Source organism: Salmo salar, chromosome 13, assembly GCF_965601325.2.
Source record: "Salmo salar chromosome 13, fSalSal1, whole genome shotgun sequence".
Classification (NCBI taxonomy): Eukaryota; Metazoa; Chordata; class Actinopteri; order Salmoniformes; family Salmonidae; genus Salmo; species Salmo salar.
The window spans coordinates 85,565,663-85,588,656 of record NC_138303.1 but is presented as its reverse complement, the minus strand read 5'-3'; the positions used below and the strand labels follow the sequence as shown (position 1 = coordinate 85,588,656).

The 22,994-nt window shown below is 43.2% G+C and overlaps 1 protein-coding gene across 1 annotated transcript in view; it reads right to left on the bottom strand.

The window, feature by feature from the left end:
* Window positions 1-22,994, bottom strand: part of LOC106567848 (glutamate receptor 3) — a 116,955-nt gene that overhangs the window by 58,448 nt on the left and 35,513 nt on the right. The window contains exon 3 of the mRNA XM_082960406.1: window positions 16,715-16,954. Within this exon, the coding sequence (XP_082816532.1) occupies window positions 16,715-16,954 (240 nt within the window). The remainder of the gene's footprint in view (window positions 1-16,714; window positions 16,955-22,994) is intronic.

The window sequence follows — 22,994 nt, the reverse complement described above, 5'->3', positions numbered from 1 at the left end:
ATATTATTACTGATGCTGAAGCAGTCAGTGTAGATTATGCTAATGCGGATGCGGTCTTTGCAGTGCACCCCTGCTGGGCCCATCCACATAAAGAACTCTTCCCTATATGAGCTACCGTCACTTTGTCCAACCTGCTACTGGCACGCCAGGGGCCTCTGTATAAAAACACTGACAGCCCAGTCTAAAGACACCTGTAGCCCAAAACATCTCACAGTACCTCCACTAACAGCCAGCCATCACAGCTTCAGCATAATACTTTCCATGTGAAAGAGGCGTTTTAATTCATGTCAAATGGAGAAAACATGTTATGAGTGTTCATGGATACCTTAAATCGTCTAGAACGCTAGTTGTAGGCATAAATGGATCTACTGCTGTAGATGTATGGAGCTGTGAAGTGAAGAACTACCATAGACTAGCTAGCTAGAGTACATAAGAATTCTGAGCACAGCCAGAGACTCAGCCATCCACTCTCCTCTATCTCCTCTCCTACGTTAGTGACCTTCACTCAAGAGAACACTGCAGAAGGTTGTCCAATCAGACATTGCCTTTTACAAGACAGGTGGCTGTGAAGGACTGAGCACGGCTACATCACCATCACCCACTCAGGTGGCGACTGGAAGAGCAGTGAGGAGCAGGGAGAGCCGTGTATGCACGTCTGATATTTCTAAAGGTTGGGAGACTCAACAACGGTTTTCATGCGTCTGGCCGTATCCCAGCGCAGTGTGAATGACAGTCAGATAAGATAAAACCAGGAGCTAACCCCTGGTTGAAAGGACAGGGGCTTATTCTGTCATTGTAGAAGCACCATCAGGTCACACTGAAAAACACGGTGCTTTTATCATCCATCCCCACAGCATATTAAAAGAGAAAAAAGACCGCAGTCTATGTCTGATAGCATAGCAGCACAGAGGAAATTAAAAAGCAAATGCTGAAATATGAGGTGTTTTTTTCACCTGCTTCCCTGAGACTACATATTGTATAGAGTACACTGGGTAAAGCCTGACATTTTAAACATGTTACCAGCTGCTTATGAAGAAAAAGGATTTGGGAGGATTTAGAAATGATTCCCTCATGACTTATATTTTGTATCAATCTTCTGCCTCTAAGCTGATTTGGAAGTTTTGGGATTCGGATGTTATTATGTATTTCTCAATGTTAAACGTGTTGTGAAATGTTGACAAGTTAAAATACTTGGAGATGGAAAAATAAATTACCAACAATTCTGGCAGAAAATATAAACAGGGGATGTAATTTAATAGACTTTGGCTTTCCTTTTAATGTGATAGGTAAAGGTCATGGCATCACAATGCTAAAATAAACAACATTCTGGATATTGGCATAGCCTGTCTGCTGTGTGTAAGATGAAGATAGTGTCACTCAGCGGTGCAAACAACAAAGCGAGTGAATGTTGGTGCAAGGTTTTTAGTCGTAAACAGATGGCACATATCACAGAAGCCAGCGGGCAGGGCGACCATCAAGAGCAGTTATAAACCGTCAATTGTACAACCCATAATAAACACCACATGAAATATTCAGAAATCTGGGGCATATTGGTCACAAGGCAATGTATAATTGGGATGAAAGCAAGACATTTTGTGAGGGAAATGTTTTAAAGATGACCCATAGTAGTACATTTCTTTAAAAACATTTGATTTCGTAGAAACATTCACCTGAATGATTTTTACTACAGCCTGCTGACCAATTGGGAAACTTAATTTGTGTGGAAATGAGTCCCAGCTACAGAGCTCAGGGTTGACACCTTTATTCACATCAAGTCCTCAACACTAGATGTCTATCATCTGAAGTCCGACTTGACAGACACTCTATTCAAGTGCAATATCTGACATCCTGTCAGATGATGCAGTAACAAAACATGCAGCAAACTAAAAACGCTCGATACTCAATTTAACCCATTTTTCTCATCAAGAAAACATAAATGATTTTGTACTCAGTATCAAATCTTTGAAAACTAGACATGGTGAATGGATGAACGAGGAACGTTCAAAACATAATTTTAATGGTGTGGATCTTGACTGGAATATAAACCTTTTTGGTTCTCATCACACTAGGTTCATTTACAATTCTTCACATGAACATAATTCCCTGGCTCAGCGTGGAGTGTGAAAGGTCAAAATGATTATGCAGAAAGCAGAGAAAATGTCTAATTTCTTCAAAAGAACAATTACAACCCCTGATATTTGTCAATGTCAATTATCATGATTGGGCTATTTGAGTAGAGTAAGACATAAACATTTTCCAGATGCTTCTCTATTTCTCTTGATATACCAAAACATTTCATTAGATCATTTGACAGTCAGCGAAAGCTATATATAGTATTTTTTTCATATGTAACAATTAAAGGCTATTAGTAACCATTCAAAATATACAGTTATAAACAAAGACTGACTACATCTGGGACAGCACCCAACTCCAAGCCCAAAGCAGTGTGATTTGCATGTGGTCTTTGTATATGGGAAGGATGGATAAAGACAAGTTTTACTGTAGGTGGTGAGCAGTATGGATAATGTGTAGGGAGGTTCTGATAGTATCTGATCTCAGTTGGAGGATATCCGTGTAGATAAGGGTAGTGTGGATAGTATGCTGTGTCATTTGGAGGTTATGAGAGGTAGAGTGGACATTATGCTGTCTCAGGTGGTGGATAGCATCATGGTGGCTGCAGCATCATGGATGCTGTGTGCCCTCAACTCTGACTCAATCTTCCCCTGCTGCCTCCCAGGAGATGGTGACCTCTTTTAATCTCTCTCTCGGGGCAGGCATCAGAGTTATTTGCTGTGATGGCTTGCCCAAAGCTGAGCAGTGCATCACCGAGGTGAAGTCACACAAAGCTTCTGAGCCCACTTTTAGAGAAAGCTCCAAAAATCTCAAAGCTTAAGTCAGAGAGAAAAAAACAACAAGAGCTACTGCAGAGAGAGGCATTCCACTTCCCTGCACCAGATTTCACAAAATTGAGTTTGCTGGTTGGCTTTCTCCTTGAGAGTAAAGCTGCACGTACAGTCCCATGTTTCTGCTCAATTGCCTACAGAACACCCATCTCTTAAACAAACAAAAATGGCCTTTCATCTTGGGCAAGCCCTGTACCGAACACAGCATATTAAGTATTTTATAACGCAGAAAGACCACTGTTCAAATAGCCCATGCATTATCCTGAAAGCTTGGGTCCCAAAATAGATGAAAGGCTTTGGAGACCAGTGGCCAGAGACCAGTGAGCAGAGGACGGTATAAACAAAACAGTGTGTAATAAAGCAGGGGCAAGTTCTATTAGTCACCCAGTTCATTACTATGCCATTTTAAGTCACATGGTCAGGCCAGATTAGATGTGACAGACTGTGGATCTCCTTAGGAGATGTTTAGAATTCAGAAAGTAAATCATATTTGGTTGAGCTGCAGAGGCACAAAGGCTTTGCTGACTCCTCCATTCTTTTCCCCAGGCTACGCCTCCACACTGTTTTTTATTCTATTGAAATTTCTGCTATTTCTCCTGCGAGCAGCTGAGACTAGTGCAGTCAGCTGAGGAGAGAGAGAAAATGAGAGAGAGACTCATCCTGGCCATTATAAGCCTCTTGCTCCTGGGCTCCTCTCTTGCTTTTGTTTAGAATGGATGTGTGTACATTTGTCTCCTAATGTCAGTTTTTCCACATACTATGATAGCACAGGATACAAATACAAGGGACTTATTTTGTCAGAGATACAAAGGCTATATAACAATGGGGTTTAAATGCCAACACATTTTAAATATTGAACAATTACATATCTAGGACAATACTGAAATGAGTCACATTACATGTCGATGTTAAAGGTATGCATACATTACATTTTAAGGTCAGTGACTGTGCTGGTTTTCTTTTCTCTCCGAAACACTATTTCTGTCTGCATCCTGTGTATTGATTTCTTTATTTTTCCCGAGCAGCAGCAGCAGCAGCCGTAGGGGCAGTCACAGCACCAACCAAGCAAGCAATAAAGAGAAGAGAACTGTCCAGTGCTGAAATACTGGTTTCTGCAGTCCGAGCCAGTACTATAGAGTGGAACTGTCCAAGGTTCTGAAATATTAGCAACTTAGAACAGGGAGCAGGGAAAAGCAGGGGTAAAAAGATCTGAAAATGGCACTGAACCACACAAGGCTGCTGCATTGGAAGCAGTGTTAGTAGGAGCTGTTTCAGCCCAGTGATGAAATACTAGCTGCTTAAAGAAAGATGAGTACAGACCAGTCGGAAATACTAGCTGCTTAAAGAAAGATGAGTACAGACCAGTCGGAAATACTAGCTGCTTAAAGAAAGATGAGTACAGACCAGTCGGAAATACTAGCTGCTTAAAGAAAGATGAGTACAGACCAGTCGGAAATACTAGCTGCTTAAAGAAAGATGAGTACAGACCAGTCGGAAATACTAGCTGCTTAAAGAAAGATGAGTACAGACCAGTCTGAAATACTAGCTGCTTAAAGAAAGATGAGTACAGACCAGTCAGAAATACTAGCTGCTTAAAGAAAGATGAGTACAGACCAGTCGGAAATACTAGCTGCTTAAAGAAAGATGAGTACAGACCAGTCAGAAATACTAGCTGCTTAAAGAAAGATGAGTACAGACCAGTCTGAAAGACTGATGCTTGTGATGATTTTTGTATTTGTATTAGTATTTATTATGGATCCTCATTAGCTGCTGCCAAGACCCCCTTCCTGGGGTTCAGCAAAATTAAGGCAGTTTATACAATTTTAAAAACATTACAATCCATTCAGATTTCACAAAACATTGTGTGCCCTCAGACACCTGCACCACCACCACCATCTACGGTACTAAATCCATGTGTATGTGTGTATGTTATCGTGTGTATGTGTGTGTATAGTGTGTATGTTATCGTATGTGTGTGTATGCATGTGTCTGTGCCTGTTTGTGTTGCTTCACAGTCCCCGCTGTTCCATAAGGTGTTTTTAATCTGTTTTATAAATCTAATTTTACTGTTTGCATCAGTTACTTGAGGTGGAATAGAGTTCCATGTTGTCATGGCTCTATGTAGTACTGTGCACCTCCCATAGCCTGTTCCGGACTATGAAGAGACCTCTTATGGGATGTCTTGTGGGGTATGCATGGGTGTCCGAGCTGTGTGCCAGTAGTTTAGACATACAGCTCGGTGCATTCAACATGTCAATACCTCTCACAAATACAAGTAGTGATGAAGTCAATCTCTCCTTCACTTTGAGCCAGGAGAGATTGACATGCATATTATTAATATTAGTTATCTGTGTACATCCAAGGGCCAGCCGTGCTGCCTTGTTCTGAGCCAATTGCAATTTCCCTAAGTCCTTTTTTGTGGCACCTGACCACACAACTGAACAGTAGTCAAGGTGCGACAACACTAGGGCCTGTTGGATAGTGCCTTGTTACTGCCTTGTTGATAGTGTATGATAGTGTAGTGCAATTGTAATGGCTTAGCAGATAATAAGAAAAGACGATCAGTATTTATCTGGCTAAAAGAGAAGGAATATAATATCTATTGTTTACAGGAAACTTATTCAACAATTTTAGATTAAGTTTTGTGGAATTTTCCAAGCTGTTTAAAGGCACAGTCAATTTAGTGTATGTAAACTTCTGACCCACTGGAATTGTGATACAGTGAAATAATCTGTCTGTAAACAATTGTTGGACAAATTACTTGTGTCATTCACAAAGTAGATGTCCTAACCGACTTGCCAAAACTATAGTTTGTTAACAAGACATTTGTGGAGCGGTTGAAAAACGAGTTTTAATGACTCCAACCAAAACTTCCGACTTCAACTGTATATATTATATATACAGTACCAGTCAAAAGTTTGGACACCTACTCATTCCAGGGTTTTTCTTTATTTTTAACATTTATTAAAAATATTTAATATTGAAGAATAATAGTGAAGATATCAAAACTATGAAATAACACATATGGAATCATGTACTGTAGTAACCAAAAATATATTTTATATTTGAGATTTTTCAAAGTAGCCACCCTTTGCCTTGATGACAGCTTTGCACACTCTTGGCATTCTCTCAACCAGCTTCATAACAAAGTCATCTGGAATGCATTTTAATTAACAGGTATGTCTTGTTAAAAGTTCATTTGTGGAATTTATTTTCTTCTTAATGCATTTGAGCCAATCAGTTGTGTTGTGACAAAGTAGGGGTGGTATACAGAAGATATCCCTTTTTGGTGAAAGACCAAGTCCATATTATGGCAAGACCACTCAAATAAACAAAGATAAATGACAGTCCATCATTACTTTAATTAAGACATGAAGGTCAGTCAATGCGGAAAATTTCAAGACCTTTTAAAGTTTGTTCAAGTGCAGTCGCAAAAACCATCAAACGCTATGATGAAACTGGCTCTCATGAGGACCGCCACAGGAAAGGAGACCCATTTACCTCTGATGCAGAGGATAAGTTCATTAGAGTTATCAGCCTTCGAAATTGCAGCCCAAATAAATGCGTCACAGAGTTCAAGTAACAGACACATCTCAGCATCACCTGTTCAGAGGATACTATGTGAATCAGGCCTTCATGGTCTAATTGCTGCAACGAAACCAGTACTAAAGGACACTAATAAGAAGAAGAAACTTGCTTGGGCCAAGAAACACAAGAGTGTGCAAAGCTGTCATCAAGGCAAAGGGAGGCTACTTTGAAGAATCTGAAATCTAAAATATATTTTAATTTGTTTAACACTTTTTTGGTTACTACATGATTCCATATGTGTTATTTCATAGTTTTGATGTCTTCACTATTATTTAACAATATAGATAATAGTAAAAATAAAGAAAAACCCTTGGATGAGTAGGTGTGTCCAAACCTTTGACTGTACATTTACAAAAATATATATGGGGGACTGGAAATTGTGCAGACAATTGTATTGATGTAAGCCATAAGCTATCTGCAATATTAAAGTTGATCTACCCCCTAAAAAATAAATACAAATACACATTATATAACACACTCTAAATGTGGTCCCAGATAAATAATGGGAATGTAGAATTGGTGTGTGTCACATTATGGAGGACTCTGATATATCTGGTGTAAATGCTATTGTTATAGCAACACTATGGACTCCTGTGATTCTATATTTGACACTTAATTTTTACTGTTAGTTCTCTCTACATCCTTGTCATATGTTTATCACTCCGAAACCGCATGATAACTGTTCCTCATTTGTCGTTGTGCTTCATGATTGAGTTCAAAATGCATCAAGAGTGCAAAATAGTCAGCCTCAACATATAGAAATCAATGTGATATCCAAACCAGAACAGCTTACTCCTAACAAGCTCCCTTTCTCCCTCCACTAACCTGCAGCTCCTGATACTGTATTTCCTAAGAGGAAATGTCAAAGCTAGATTAAAAAGGAAGCCATAACACAGTCTATATTCATAACTAACACATTTTAATCCTGCAAATGCAGCACACCGCAACAGTGTGTTGTGGCACAATATTGTAGCCAAGTATTATACTATTGTATGTGGTCTGCAGCACAGCACAAACCACAGATTTTCCTCCCATTCCACTACCTCGCCATGCTTGAATGTGGCTGGACACATGGTGACCATTTGGGGCCTCTGGCGGGAAGGTGGGCAGGCTTGGTTTTGTTCAGAGGGGAGAGCAGAGGCCCCAGCTACAGACTCTCTGCTGTGAATGCTCTATGAGTCATCGCTTTTCATCAATGAGGTCATTCCACAGTGCACACAAACAGAGAGAGCCTTACAAAACACAAACAATAAGATCAACATACACCCACCCAGTATACCCATCCACACACTGCAACACACCACCCCACTTTTACCTTCATCTCATACTCTGACTGATAACTCTGACTGAGCATTCCTTGTTTAAAACACACTGTACGGTACTTCCATCAAGTTGCAGTTGATCTAAAGCTTTGCAGTCAACAGACCCAGTTTGTATCATCTATCTCTAAAGTTAATACAATTGGGGATTCAAAGAGGATTTGTTAGGCGTCACAGAACTCTCCAAGGATACAGAGCTCCAAACTGGACCGACCCAATGTTCTCCATGTTCCGCATCAGGTTGGGCCCCCCAGAGAGAGACACACAGGTCCCATAGAGAATAAGGACTTGACTTAGAGACGTTAAGAGCCAATTGAAGTCTTGGAGTCCCAAGGCAGAGCTAACGAGTGCGGGAGAGAGGGACCACACAGACGGCAGGCAGAGCCAGTGATGGGGAAGAAGAGATAAACATCGTTTAGCCACAGCAGGCTGCCTGTGCTCATTGATTTGTGCGGAGAGGCCCGGGCCTGGCTGGAAGCGAAGGTGGAGTAGAGAGCTCACGGAGATGGAGAGAAGAGGGAGTGGAGCAGCAGGTTTGTGCCATGTCGTCTCTCTCTCTCTCACCCACACTGTGTTAATGAGCCTGTGCCTGACTGCTGAACGCAACCATTTAGCACTGTGCAATTAATCAGATGTTTCCTTGCAGAGAGGAAGCCAGCGAGACATCCAGGAGGGGAGCTGTGATTTTACTCCATACAAATGCAATTTTCCACCTTAACCTCTACCTTCACCTACTGTCAGGGGTAAAGAGACCAGAGAAAAGCTGTCATTTCGCCTGTAAGATTGTAGACTGGTTAAGATGATTTCATGAGATGAATCCAAACCAAGGAAACAAACGGTTTATTACAAAGCCCTATATCCTACAAGAAAGGGGGCAGTCAGTTAATATTACAGTATTTATGCAGGCAGTAGAATATAAATACACTTTCTTTCCCGTTAATCACATAAAATGACTGACAAACAGAAAGTAGACCGCTCTCACAGGAGTGTGTGTGTGTCTGTTTGTGGATATTATATGAAAAGGATTTGATTTCTCATATTAAAAATAAATGCGCTCTATGGCATATTCAACAAGATACAGTTGAAGTCGGAAGTTTACATAAACTTAGGTTGGAGTCATTAAAACTTGTTTTTCAACCACTCCACAAATTTCTTGTTAACAAACTATAGTTTTGGCAAGTGGGTTAGGACATCTACTTTATGAATGACAAGTAATTTGTCCAACAATTGTTTACAGACAGATCATTTCACTTATAATTCACTGTATCACAATTCCAGTGGGTCATAAATTTACATACACTAAGTTGACTGTGCCTTTAAACAGCTTGGAAAAATCTAGAAAAGTATGTCATGGCTTTAGAAGCTTCTGATAGGCTAATTGACATAATTGGAGTCAATTGGAGGTTTACATGTGGATGTATTTCAAGGCCTACCTTCAAATTCAGTGCCTCTTTGCTTGACATCATGGGAAAATCAAAAGAAATCAGCCAAGACCTCAGAAATAAAATTGTAGACCTCCACAAGTCTGGTTCATCCTTGGGAGAAATTTCTAAATGCCTGAAGGTACCACGTTCATCTGTACAAACAAGAGTACACAAGTATAAACACCATGGGACCACGCAGCCGCCATACCGCTCAGGAAGGAGACGCGTTCTGTCTCCTTGGTGCGAAAAGTGCAAATCAATCCCAGAACAACAGCAAAGGACCTTGTGAAGATGCTGGAGAAAACAGGAACAAAAGTATCTATATCCACAGTAAGACGAGTCCTATGTCGGCATAACCTGAAAGGCCGCTCAGCAAGGAAGAAACCACTGCTCCAAAACAGCCATAAAAAAGCCAGACTACGGTTTGCAACTGCACATGGGGACCAAGATCGTACTTTTTGGAGAACTGTCCTTTGATATGATGAAACAAAAATAGAACTGTTTGGCCATAATGACCATCGTTATGTTTGGAGGAAAAAGGGGGAGGCTTGCAAGCTGAAGAACACTATCCCAACTGTGAAGCACGGGGGTGGCAGCATCATGTTGTGGGAGTGCTTTTCTACAGGAGGGACTGGTGCACTTCATAAAATAGATGGCATCATGAGGGAGGAAAATTATGTGGATATATTGAAGCAACATCTCAAGACATCAGTCAGGAAGTTAAAGCTTGGTCGCAAATGGGTCTTTCCAAATGGACAATGACCCCAAGCATACTTCCAAAGTTGTGGCAAAATGGCTAAAGGACAACAAAGTGAAGGTATTGGAGTGGCCATCACGAAGCCCTGACCTCAATCCAATAGAAAATGTGTGGGAAGTATTGAAAAAGCATGTGTGAGCAAGGAGGCCTACAAACCTGACTCAGTTACACCAGCTCTGTTAGGAGGAATGGGCCAAAATTCACCCAACTTATTGTGGGAAGCTTGTGGAAGGCTACCTGAAACATTTGACCCAAGTTAAACAATTTAAAGGCAATGCTACCAAATACTAATTGATTGTATTCTGACCCACTGGTCATTCTCTCTACTATTATTCTGACATTTCACATTCTTAAAATAAAGTGGTGATCCTAACTGACCTAAGACAGGGAGTTTTTACTAGGATTAAATGTCAGGAATTGTGAAAAACTGAGTTTAAATGTATTTGGCTAAGGTTTATGTAAACTTCCAACTTCAACTGTATTATTCAAAATGCAAACACTAACAGGATCTAGCTATAAGTCAAAGGCACAAATTAATTCCATTCAAACACATTGTCCTTTATTAATTATTATTGTTAAAGGACTTGAGGTGTTCTTCAAGCAGAACACGGGCAGGTATACTAACTGAACTCCCATTTCTGTTAACAGGAACTAGTGGTAAAGAACTCGAAACACTCTTCAATGATTCAATAGAAAAATCCTATTCAATGTGATTCAGATTCAACACAACAATGGAGACAGAATTTTCTAAGCATTTCCAGCATGATGGCGAGGTGGAATCGATGTGAGACAGAGGTTGAAAGAGGAGAACATGACTGCCGGTGTGAGAGACTCTCACTAAGGGGCCAAATCACATTGGAAATCGAATGCTCCATGCACAGTGAAGGCAGGGTCGAAATCTTTGGGTGTTTATTTTGCAAGCAGGAGATTCCTACGTTATTGTACCTTGACACAGTAACAAATCTTCCTATTACAACACAGTGTCTCAGAGCCTGAGCAAGACTTTCAGCCATGATAGGGTTCACCACACTGCGATCCAGGAGACTGAGTTTGCATCCCTTACTATTCCCATTTTCATGCTTTTTGTGGGGAAAAAGGGACTAGAGTCATGTATATTTCTCGGTCTCTTTTTTTAAGTGTCCAGGTGTGTTTGGTGGCTTTGTCATCAGTGATGGAGAAATCATCCCACTGGAATTTTTCTCTGCTTTAGTGCCCTAATGCTATCATACTCTGTCACGGGATGTCAATACAAGCAGAAATTGCTCCTGTCTCCGAATTTAAGAGCCTTCCCAATTTCAAATGGCTCCCTCTTGTTGTTGTAACAGGGAGTCAATATCACTGTACCTAATAGTAAAATGGCATTTAGAATGTCCTTTTTAAAACATGTGGAATTTAGATGGGTGGTGATCACTGTAAAGCCTAAACAACATCTCCTAATCCATGTGGGGAACAGAACAGTGAGGGGTTCTGGGAACAGGAGAAGCAGGAGGGCTCTCTAGCCTTTCTTGCCTCAGAGAAAACACAAGCTGTAGGTAAGGCATACACAGCACAGCATGTGGGGTAAGACTCCAAACTACAGTGGCTAAAGTGCCAATGTTGCTGTAGGCCAAAGACCCATTAGACCCCAAAAAAGCTTCATCTATTGCTTTTCCAAAAATCTATTTCCTATGACACAAAATACCACAGTAAGTTGATGGGGCTCTTCTCTCCTGTTATCCGTCTGGCGGGATGGAGTTTTTACGCGGTTTTTCCCTTTATTGTTTCATGTCATTCTGTGGAAATGGGAGTATGTTACAGATGGCGGCGATCTGATCCAGACGCAGTAGGTGGAAGGGCCTCCATAAGTCAAGTAGAGCTGTAAGGGGTGAATCAGGAGGCACATGGAGGAAGGTTGATTTTGCCCGGGAGAGACAATAAACCTCGTAATCACCTTTCCTCCACCACAGCAGCCAAGCAATTATCCGCTGGTACGGCCTGCCGCAGACACACAGACACTGAGACACATGGCCCGTGTCCATGCTTCTGACATGCAGCCCCCAATTTCAAAGCAATTGGCACTGTCTTAACATGGTTTAGGAAGGGATAAAACATCTGGAACACCATAAGGGCAGGGTGGTAGCTACTAACATCTCAATTAGGTTGGTGTGCTGTGCTGATGGAGAGGGAAGATTAAAAAGACAAGCATTTTTTTAAATAAACGTCTTAAACTCAGTGAGAAAAAGGGGTTAGAAGTGAGCTGTCTTTTTCTAGTTGAATGACACACAACATGGTTTGATGAGATGATGGATAAAGCACCCAAGTTATACTGCATTTAGTAAGGTAAGCCAGCAAGTAACCCTCTACAAAGCACTGTAATTAAGCTGTCTCAACGTAGGCTCAACAGCACTTTGAATGCACTCTACTGTATATAAAACCAGTACACGATCACAATACAGTGAATAGCTCTCACCATCACCAGACCTTTCAAAAATACATCTAAAAAAGGGCAGAATGTAGTTTAGCCCAAATGTGGTCTAATACACTGCTCAAAAAAATAAAGGGAACACTTAAACAACACAATGTAACTCCAAGTCAATCACACTTCTGTGAAATCAAACTGTCCACTTAGGAAGCAACACTGATTGACAATACGTTTCAAATGCTGTTGTGCAAATGGAATAGACAACAGGTGGAAATTATAGGCAATTAGCAAGACACCCCCCAATAAAGGACTGGTTCTGCAGGTGGTGACCACAGACCACTTCTCAGTTCCTATGCTTCCTGGCTGCTGTTTTGGTCACTTTTGAATGCTGGCGGTGCTTTCACTCTAGTGGTAGCATGAGACGGAGTCTACAACCCACACAAGTGGCTCAGGTAGTGCAGCTCATCCAGGATGGCACATCAATGCGAGCTGTGGCAAGAAGGTTTGCTGTGTCTGTCAGTGTAGTGTCCAGAGCATGGAGGCGCTACCAGGAGACAGGCAAGTACATCAGGAGACGTGGAGGAGGCCGTAGGAGGGCAACAACCCAGCAGCAGGACCGCTACCTCCGCCTTTGTGCAAGGAGGAGCAGGAGAAGCACTGCCAGAGCCCTGCAAAATGACCTCCAGCAAGCCACAAATGTGCATGTGTCTGCTCAAACGGTCAGAAACAGACTCCATGAGGGTGGTATGAGGGCCCGACGTCCACAGGTGGGGGTTGTGCTTACAGCCCAACACCGTGCAGGACGTTTGGCATTTGCCAGAGAACACCAAGATTGGAAAATTCGCCACTGGCGCCCTGTGCTCTTCACAGATGAAAGCAGGTTCACACTGAGCACGTGACAGACGTGACAGAGTCTGGAGACGCCGTGGAGAACGTTCTGCTGCCTGCAACATCCTCCAGCATGACCGGTTTGGCGGTGGGTCAGTCATGGTGTGGGGTGGCATTTCTTTGGGGGGCCGCACAGCCCTCCATGTGCTCGCCAGAGGTAGCCTGACTGCCATTAGGTACCGAGATGAGATCCTCAGACCCCTTGTGAGACCATATGCTGGTGCGGTTGGCCCTGGGTTCCTCCTAATGCAAGACAATGCTAGACCTCATGTGGCTGGAGTGTGTCAGCAGTTCCTGCAAGAGGAAGGCATTGATGCTATGGACTGGCCCGCCCGTTCCCCAGACCTGAATCCAATTGAGCACATCTGGGACATCATGTCTCGCTCCATCCATCAACGCCACGTTGCACCATAGACTGTCCAGGAGTTGGCGGATGCTTTAGTCCAGTTCTGGGAGGAGATCCCTCAGGAGACCATCCGCCACCTCATCAGGAGCATGCCCAGGCATTGTAGGGAGGTCATACAGGCACGTGGAGGCCACACACACTACTGAGCCTCATTTTGACTTGTTTTAAGGACATTACATCAAAGTTGGATCAGCCTGTAGTGTGGTTTTCCACTTTAATTTTGAGTGTGACTCCAAATCCAGACCTCCATGGGTTGATAAATTGGATTTCCATTGATTATTTTTGTGTGATTTTGTTGTCAGCACATTCAACTATGTAAAGAAAAAAGTATTTAATAAGATTATTTCTTTCATTCAGATCTAGGATGTGTTGTTTAAGTGTTCCCTTTATTTTTTTGAGCAGTATATTTTAGAACGCTAATTATTTCCTAAAAGCTCAACATTTGGTTATAGGAACCTCCCTTGGGCCACCGAGGATAAAGGCAACTAAGATCTCCCTCAGCCAGAGGAAAAACTGGAAATGGTCTACAGAGGACATACACTATAGTTTTACACTATGGTCAACAGAGGACATACACTATAGTTTTACACTATGGTCAACAGAGGACATACACTATAGTTTTACACTATGGTCTACAGAGGACATACACTATAGTTTTACACTATGGTCTACAGAGGACATACACTGTAGTTTTACACTATGGTCTACAGAGGACATACACTATAGTTTTACACTATGGTCTACAGAGGACATACACTGTAGTTTTACACTATGGTCTACAGAGGACATACACTATAGTTTTACACTATGGTCTACAGAGGACATACACTGTAGTTTTACACTATGGTCTACAGAGGACATACACTATAGTTTTACACTATGGTCAACAGAGGACATACACTATAGTTTTACACTATGGTCTACAGAGGACATACACTATAGTTTTACACTACGGTCTACAGAGGACATACACTGTAGTTTTACACTATGGTCTACAGAGGACATACACTATAGTTTTACACTATGGTCTACAGAGGACATACACTGTAGTTTTACACTATGGTCTACAGAGGACATACACTATAGTTTTACACTATGGTCTACAGAGGACATACACTGTAGTTTTACACTATGGTCTACAGAGGACATACACTATAGTTTTACACTATGGTGAATAGCAAATGGTTGGTTTACACAAGTGAGAAACGCTGTGTAACTGTCAGCCTCAGCATTTTGTCCTATCCCCGGTTTCTAATTACAGCAAGAACATGGTATTGTAAACAGAATACCTGCTCCAGTACAGTTTGTCTCTCCCTCTCTACAGCCAGCCTTACAGTACAGTAGCCTGGTCCAGGACCAGGAATACCCTCTCTACAGCCAGCCTTACAGTACAGTAGCCTGGTCCAGGACCAGGAATACCCTCTCTACAGCCAGCCTTACAGTACAGTAGCCTGGTCCAGGACCAGGAATACCCTCTCTACAGCCAGCCTTACAGTACAGTAGCCTGGTCCAGGACCAGGAATACCCTCTCTACAGCCAGCCTTACAGTACAGTAGCCTGGTCCAGGACCAGGAATATCCTCTCTACAGCCAGCCTTACAGTACAGTAGCCTGGTCCAGGACCAGGAATACCCTCTCTACAGCCAGCCTTACAGTACAGTAGCCTGGTCCAGGACCAGGAATACCCTCTCTACAGCCAGCCTTACAGTACAGTAGCCTGGTCCAGGACCAGGAATACCCTCTCTACAGCCAGCCTTACAGTACAGTAGCCTGGTCCAGGACCAGGAATATCCTCTCTACAGCCAACCTTACAGTACAGTAGCCTGGTCCAGGACCAGGAATACCCTCTCTACAGCCAGCCTTACAGTACAGTAGCCTGGTCCAGGACCAGGAATACCCTCTCTACAGCCAGCCTTACAGTACAGTAGCCTGGTCCAGGACCAGGAATACCCTCTCTACAGCCAGCCTTACAGTACAGTAGCCTGGTCCAGGACCAGGAATACCCTCTCTACAGCCAGCCTTACAGTACAGTAGCCTGGTCCAGGACCAGGAATATCCCACTCTGACAGATTGGAGTGTCATTAGTGCTCCATCTTAAAGCTGAACTCTCCAGATGTTGACCTTCACAGAGCAGGATGGAGACCTCCGTTAGCTCCCTCCGTCAGCCCACCGCTGCTGCTGGGGTACAGCGGAGAAGAGAGGAGGGGGGTGCATGAAGGACATGGAAAAGTCACGGTATGTTGTGGCTCATTCTTTATATAATCCAATTAGAGTCGAAATTATATTCAGAGGATTAGAGGCTGGTACCGTACAGATGGAGGGATCTCCTCAGAGTTACACTACAGTACAGCAACAGTCACAGCGACAAGAACACATAACAGTACCTGTCTTGGACTCATTTCCGGAAGCAGACGGAGCCCTGTGGAAGCCAAGCAGCATTCAACCTCCTCCCAGACAATAAAACACTTTGGCATCATTACAGGCCCAGATTTAAAGGTCTTAGATAGACCACTCTTGGAATGAGAACTGGGGAGAGGATTTCCACACTGAGGGGAAATAATGAAATACTTAATGGTTTAACGTGATGTGAGGAGAGAGGAGCACCTCTTATTTTTCCTGTCCGTCAAACTGGATTTTCACTTAACACAGAACCTGGAATCAAATATGAGCTGGTCTGAACCTGGAATCAAATATGAGCTGGTCTGAACCTAGAATCAAATATGAGCTGGTCTGATGGGTCTAGCAACATCAAATAGACATATTTCTCTCATGATACACTGAACATAACAGTAAGTCAGGCTATGGGTTATAACCAGAGAGCATACATACTGTATATAGTACAGTGTCAGTCCATCAGTCTGTCAGTCCATCAGTCTGTCAGTCTGTCTCTTAGCTATCTCCAGGTGTCATAGAGGTAGACAAATAAAGAAGCCAGGCTAAGGGTTAACCACAGAGACCCTTTTCTATATGCAGCATTCCATTGTGTGTGGATGGAAGGCTGTCAGACTGTCAGACAGGCTGTCTCTTACCTCTCTCGGTGTCATAGAGGTAGACAAACTTCTCCCACTTGTAGTGGGCCAGCAGGCTGAGGACAGCTCCCCGTAGAGGAGGCCTCATCTGAATGACAAACTGCACGTCGGCATCGGTGGGGAAGCTGGGTGTGATGAAGGAGGTGTGCAGAGCCCCACAGAACGAGGTCAGCGTGTTCATGGACTTCTGATCGTAGAAGCCAAAGATGGCGTACACTCCTCTGGAGAACTGGGAGCAGACTGGAGAAACAGACAGACAGACAGACAGACAGACAGACAGACAGACAGACAGACAGACAGACAGACAGACAGACAGACAGACAGACAGACAGACAGACAGACAGACAGACAGACAGACAGACAGACAGACAGACAGACAGACAGACAGACAGACAGACAGACAGACAGACAGACAGACAGACAGACAGACAGACAGACAGACAGACAGACAGACAGACAGACAGACAGACAGACAGACAGACAGACAGACAGACAGACAGACAGACAGACAGACAGACAGACAGACAGAACAGTCAGCTTTGGGTCAGAACATAGTCAGCCTAGAAATACAAACAGACAGACAGTCTGTTTGAGTAAGCTCAGGTGAGGGACAGAACTCAGAACACAGTCAACCTACCAGACAGACAGACAGCACCGTCAGTACACAGCACTGGATATAAAATACAGACAGTACAGTTAGGTGAGGCTAAAATCAAAGTCGACCAAGCCTCCAGGCATTTCTTCCCACATTCAGATATCCAGGTGAGGGTCAGAACACAGTCAACCACACACACAGTCCAACAGGGCCAAATCTCTCCCGGCAGCCATAGAACATAACACCAAGCCTGACAGACTGGTCAGATCTCAAAATAATAGCTACCAATCAGAGAGAGAGAGAGAATGGATTCATCAGAATATTGTACAAAATAGTTGTCATGGTGGAGTAATTGAGAATTCAGGGGAAATCACATTTAATGTGTAGAAAATGAACTATTATTTATTCATTTAAACAGGCATTAATCTAAATAGGGAAATAAACCGTGACCATTCAGAATAAAGGACAGCTGTGTGGGATGTGCGGTCCCCATGGCAATGCTCTCTGCCTCTCTGTGCCCTTCACTTCTCCTTGGAGTCAACCTATCTGCTTGGTTAATCAACTAGAACTAATACAACTAATGGGGGAAATCAGTGCACTGGCCACTGCTCTTAAGAGACAAATTCCTCCTTCCACCATGCAGGACGCAGACAGGCGTTGTTGCAGCATTAGATTGTGAATCACGGATCCCTCTGGAACTTTCATCACGCACACCTGTCCTCTTTTCCCACTGATTAGTATTTGTATATATCTTCCCTTTGGTTTCCATGGTCTTGTCGATTATTGTTACAATGTGTGTTGGTGCGTGTGTGAGTACGTGTGCTGTGTGTTTTGGGCTTTCGTGCCCTTGTGGACTGCGCAGATGATTACGGGTCTCGTCCCGTGTGTTAATCATTGTGCGCGTGTGTTATTTATTCAAGGTACTCCTCGCACTTTTGTTTGGGTTTCAACCCTGTGTTTTTGTTACGTGTTTGGTTGGTCTTCATCCCTGTGCCTTTACACAGCACACCGTAATTTGGGGCTTAGTAAAAAAAACTGTTACGCATTCCCACGTTTGTCTCCCGAATCTCTTCATACCAGCGTGACAGAATAATCGACCATTGAGGGAGACAGCTGGAATGGCCCGTCCGGCGACGCTACGACCGGTCCGTCAGGCGCCTCCACAACTTCAGCAGCCACAAACGGGCAGTCTGACGCCACTGCTACTGGTCCGTCCGACGCCGACGTAACTTCGGCAGCTGCATCTGGTCGCGATCGACCCGCACTGCGTTCCTGTGATCATCTTCGAGGCCGTGGCCGTGCTAGTGCAGCACGTCAGAGGGGAGGGGAGGGGAGGGGAGGAGGGGGGGTACTTTTACGTGTTTGTTTGGTCTTTGTCCTCGTGCCATTACACGGCACACTGTAATTTGGGTAAAATAAAAAACCCTGTTACGCATTCCTCTGCCTGTCTCTTGAATCATTCATACCAGCGTGACACTGTGCTCACTGGTCGCAGCAGTATAAACTGATTTGTAACAAGCTGCTATCTAGGGCCATATGTGGGACTGATGAAAACAGCTCTGGCTATAAACACTATGAACACACTGGATACTTGGTCTAACAAGGTATAAATATTTTATTTTATTTGTACAAAACAAATGAGTGAACAAACCTCTCATGTGACTGTACAAAAGGTTTTAAACAAGCTCCCGGACCCTCCCTCTCTCTCTCTCCTATAGATGTTAGTTGTAAGTGGGATGGACGTTTGTGAACCCTGAATAACAACTCTTCTGTGCCACACCATCTGGCTGATCCCTCAAGCGCTTTGCCCTCCGTGGAGTGTACTCTCCTCTCCTCTCTTCACCTGACTGACCGGCAAAAGTAGAAAATGAAAGAAATAATCGTTGAAAAGGAATGCAGTGCTCTAGAGCTTATGGAATCAATAGGGGTCTAAACCTCAAATCTCTTGAAAACTTCGAAAAACCACAGCATAGATACTGCATAAAACTATAAAGACTGACATTTGGAATGGATTGGTAAAAAGAGAGCAGGCTTATTTCAAAGTCTGGAGGCACACCTGAATAATTTCGCGGTTCTGTAATCTTCAAGTATTATTTTCAAGTTCAATGCTGCATGTTATACAACACTGGTTTAAAGGCATCTCTGCCTCATTCCTCCATCAAGCTAACCATTCACTCAAACATCCACACATTTCTCTACCCATCTATCATGCTTCAATTCAACCATCTATCCATCCATCATCCTATCATCCATCCATTCATGGCCTTTTCCTTTGGTCTGTGCACACATCAGATGAATGTGTGTTTGTTCTGGGGCCAGGGGCAGCACCAGAATAATGACTCTGCTACAGCAGGTGTCTTTGTGAAGGTAAAACATTACATCTGCATGATATAACTAGCGACAGATGAGGTTGAAACCACGGGACGTGGCAGGACTCAACATGAGGCTGTTGTGGCATTGTTTCATATTCAAATCATATTCTTTCCCCAGGTTTTTTTCTGCAGACTTGAAGGACCTTTTTTAATTGAATGGGTTCTACTCCCTTTGTTGTGGCTTTGGAGACAGGCATATGAGAAAATGTCAGAGCAGATTCCCATGCACTGCTAGAACCATCATTTATCACAGCCTCTCTCAAACCCAGCCCACCGTCTGCATAAAAACAACCATGTCGATACGACTCACACACACACAGAAACTAACACACACACACACACACACACACACACACACACACACACACACACACACACACACACACACACACACACACACACACACACACACACACACACACACACACACACACACACACACACACACACTCAGCTCAAAGATCTGATACACTACATGGCCAAAAGTACACTACATGGCCAACAGTATGTGGATGCCTGCTCGTCGAACATCTCATTCTAAAATCATGGGCATTAATATAGAGTTGGTCCCCTTTGCTGCAATAACAGCCTCCACTCTTCTGGAAAGGCTTTCCACTAGATGTTGGAACATTGCTTCCATTCAGCCACAAGAGTATTAGTGAGGTTGGGCACTGATGTTGTGCGATTAGGCCTGGCTCGCTGTCGGAGTTCCAATTCATCCCAAAGGTGTTCGATGGGGTTGAGATCAGGGCTCTGTGCAGGCCAGTCAAGTTCTTCAACATCGATGTCGACAAACCATTTCTGTATGGACCTCGCTTTGTTCACGGAGGCATTGTCATGCTGAAAGAGAAAAGGGCCTTCCCCAAACTGTTGCCACAAAGCTGGAAGCACAGAATCGTCTAGAATGTCATTGTATGATGTAGCGTTAAGATTTCCCTTCACTGGAACTAAGGGGCCTAGCCCAAACCATGAAAAAAGCCCCAGACCATTATTCCTCCTCCACCAAACTTTACAGTTGGTCCTGTTCTGTGAGCTTGTGTGGCCTACCATTTTTCGGCTGAGCCAATGTTGCTCCTAGACGTTTCCACTTCACAGCACTTACAGTTGACCGGGGCAGCTCAAGCAGGGCAGAAATTTCACAAACTGACTTGTTGGAAAGGTGGCATCCTATGACGGTGCCACGTTGAAAGTCACTGAGATCTTCAGTAAGGCCATTCTACTGACAATGTTTGTCTATGGAGATTGCATGGATGTGTGCTCGATTTCATACGCCTGTCATCAACGGGTTTGGCTAAAATAGCCGAATTCACTAATTGGAAGAGGTGTCCGCAAACTTTTGTATATAGTGTATATCGAATAATACACACATGCAACTGAGACACAATTCTTTTTAAAGACTACCAATTCCAAGTCTATGGATTTGGATTCAAGACAAATACTTTTTGTCTCCACTGCATACCAAGGGAGCCAGGCTCTGGTGATAAAAGATGGAATTCCCTTCTAAAGCATTGGTTTTCAATTTACATTAAAAAAAAATATACATTTTCCATGCTATCAATGTATACTGTACCCGGGGTGCAACTTTGGTGTTAGAAGTGGGGGGAACATTTTTTACATTTATTATTATAATAAATATTAGGCACATTCCTACTATAAAACTGTGTGGGGGGCAAAAATGCAATTTCAGAATGTGGGAGGATATGTCCCCCATCCCCAGTGAAAGTTGCGCCCCTGTACTGTACCATGGCCTAGCTGCAGGTTACTACACCAAATGATGCTAATCGCTCCTGCAGTCACCGTTATAATCGTTTGAATAGCAAAAAATAAATACAAAATAATATTTTTTTTAAGACGCACATTTTCTCCTCTCCTCCGCTCCTGACTGCATGTGCTTAGCGGTGGAGAGTAATCGATTCCTTGTCTCCTTGCCCTTCAAATCTCCTCCTCGACTGCAACGGAAGATACTGAGTAGTTGCTTTAACTTCCAAGACAATAAACTCACATCTTTCACAACAAAGAAAGAGCAAACTAGTGAGGGAAAGAGAGGGGAGTGGCACATCATACTGTATTTATAATGAGAGATTACATTTTTAGCACTTCTAACAGGAAATTGAAGGGGCAGAGGAGTCTTGTTCTGCTTTGAAGTAACTGTACTGTCACGTTAGTCAAGGCATCTGTTGGCTTTGTTTTGAGAATGATATTGGAGCCTACAGAACCTAGAAATGGCTAATGTGTGGTGGATAAGTATGAGTCTGGACCGACACCAGGCAGACAGAGTCAGAACCGTGCATCGGTAATCAAAAGCTGTATCTTGCCATTTCATGGCTTGCAATGTCTTGCAATTTCAATAAGTAGGGGCTATCAATGTGTAGTAGGCTACCGTAAACTATTCTACACGCAACAGACCGAAGACTGAACACACACTCGCGAAGAGAAAGAACAGGCGACCCAGCGAGGGACAGACAGGCAGACAGACAGTCGGAACAGTGCGCATAGGCAATATAATCTGTATCTCGCAATGTCTTGTCTAGCGATGCCTCATAAACTCACCAAACGTATATTCAAGTATAGATTAGGCTATCAATGTGTATGGCTAAACTATTATCCATTGCCCGTTTGTAAATTCACAGTGCTGTTGTCAGATTGCCCGTTTGTAAATTCAGAGTGCTGTTGTCAGATTGCCCGTTTGTAAATTCAGGGCGTTTCGCTCTCGGAGTGTTCAGAGCGCACACGCACACTGGACGCTCTGGCCGAGGAGTTGAGATGATCCGAGCGTTCTGACCAAACAACGATAGTCAATCCCAAGCTAACTGCCAAACGTTGGCTTGCTTGCTGTCTACTTCCAGACTCAAATGAGAAAACACCTCACTCTGACCAATTTACTCGCCCTAGCAGAGATGGTTAGACTGTTTTCATGTTATCCAGAGCGTTGGCGACTGCAACTGTGCTGCTGGCAACAATTTAATTAAGCTTTTTTGGACGACATTTACTGACCCCGGCTATATTCAACTAAGTGTTGAGCGTTCGTAAATTCATCAGTTATTCTGCGCTCTGGCACCCTCAGACTAGAGTGCTCTGAAATCGGAGTAGATAGCCAGAGCGAATTTATAACGCACCCATAACCTCAAGCGCAAATACTGTTCATCAGCTCAAATCAGCAGGATGGGGGGCATTTTTATTAGAAGGGTCTTCCACCACGGATTGCTATAATAATGATAATGATAACACTTCCTCAATTTAAATATTATGGGGGCACCTATACATTTGGCAGCCAATCACGAGTTATCAGTGTAGCCTAATATCGTCTAGACAC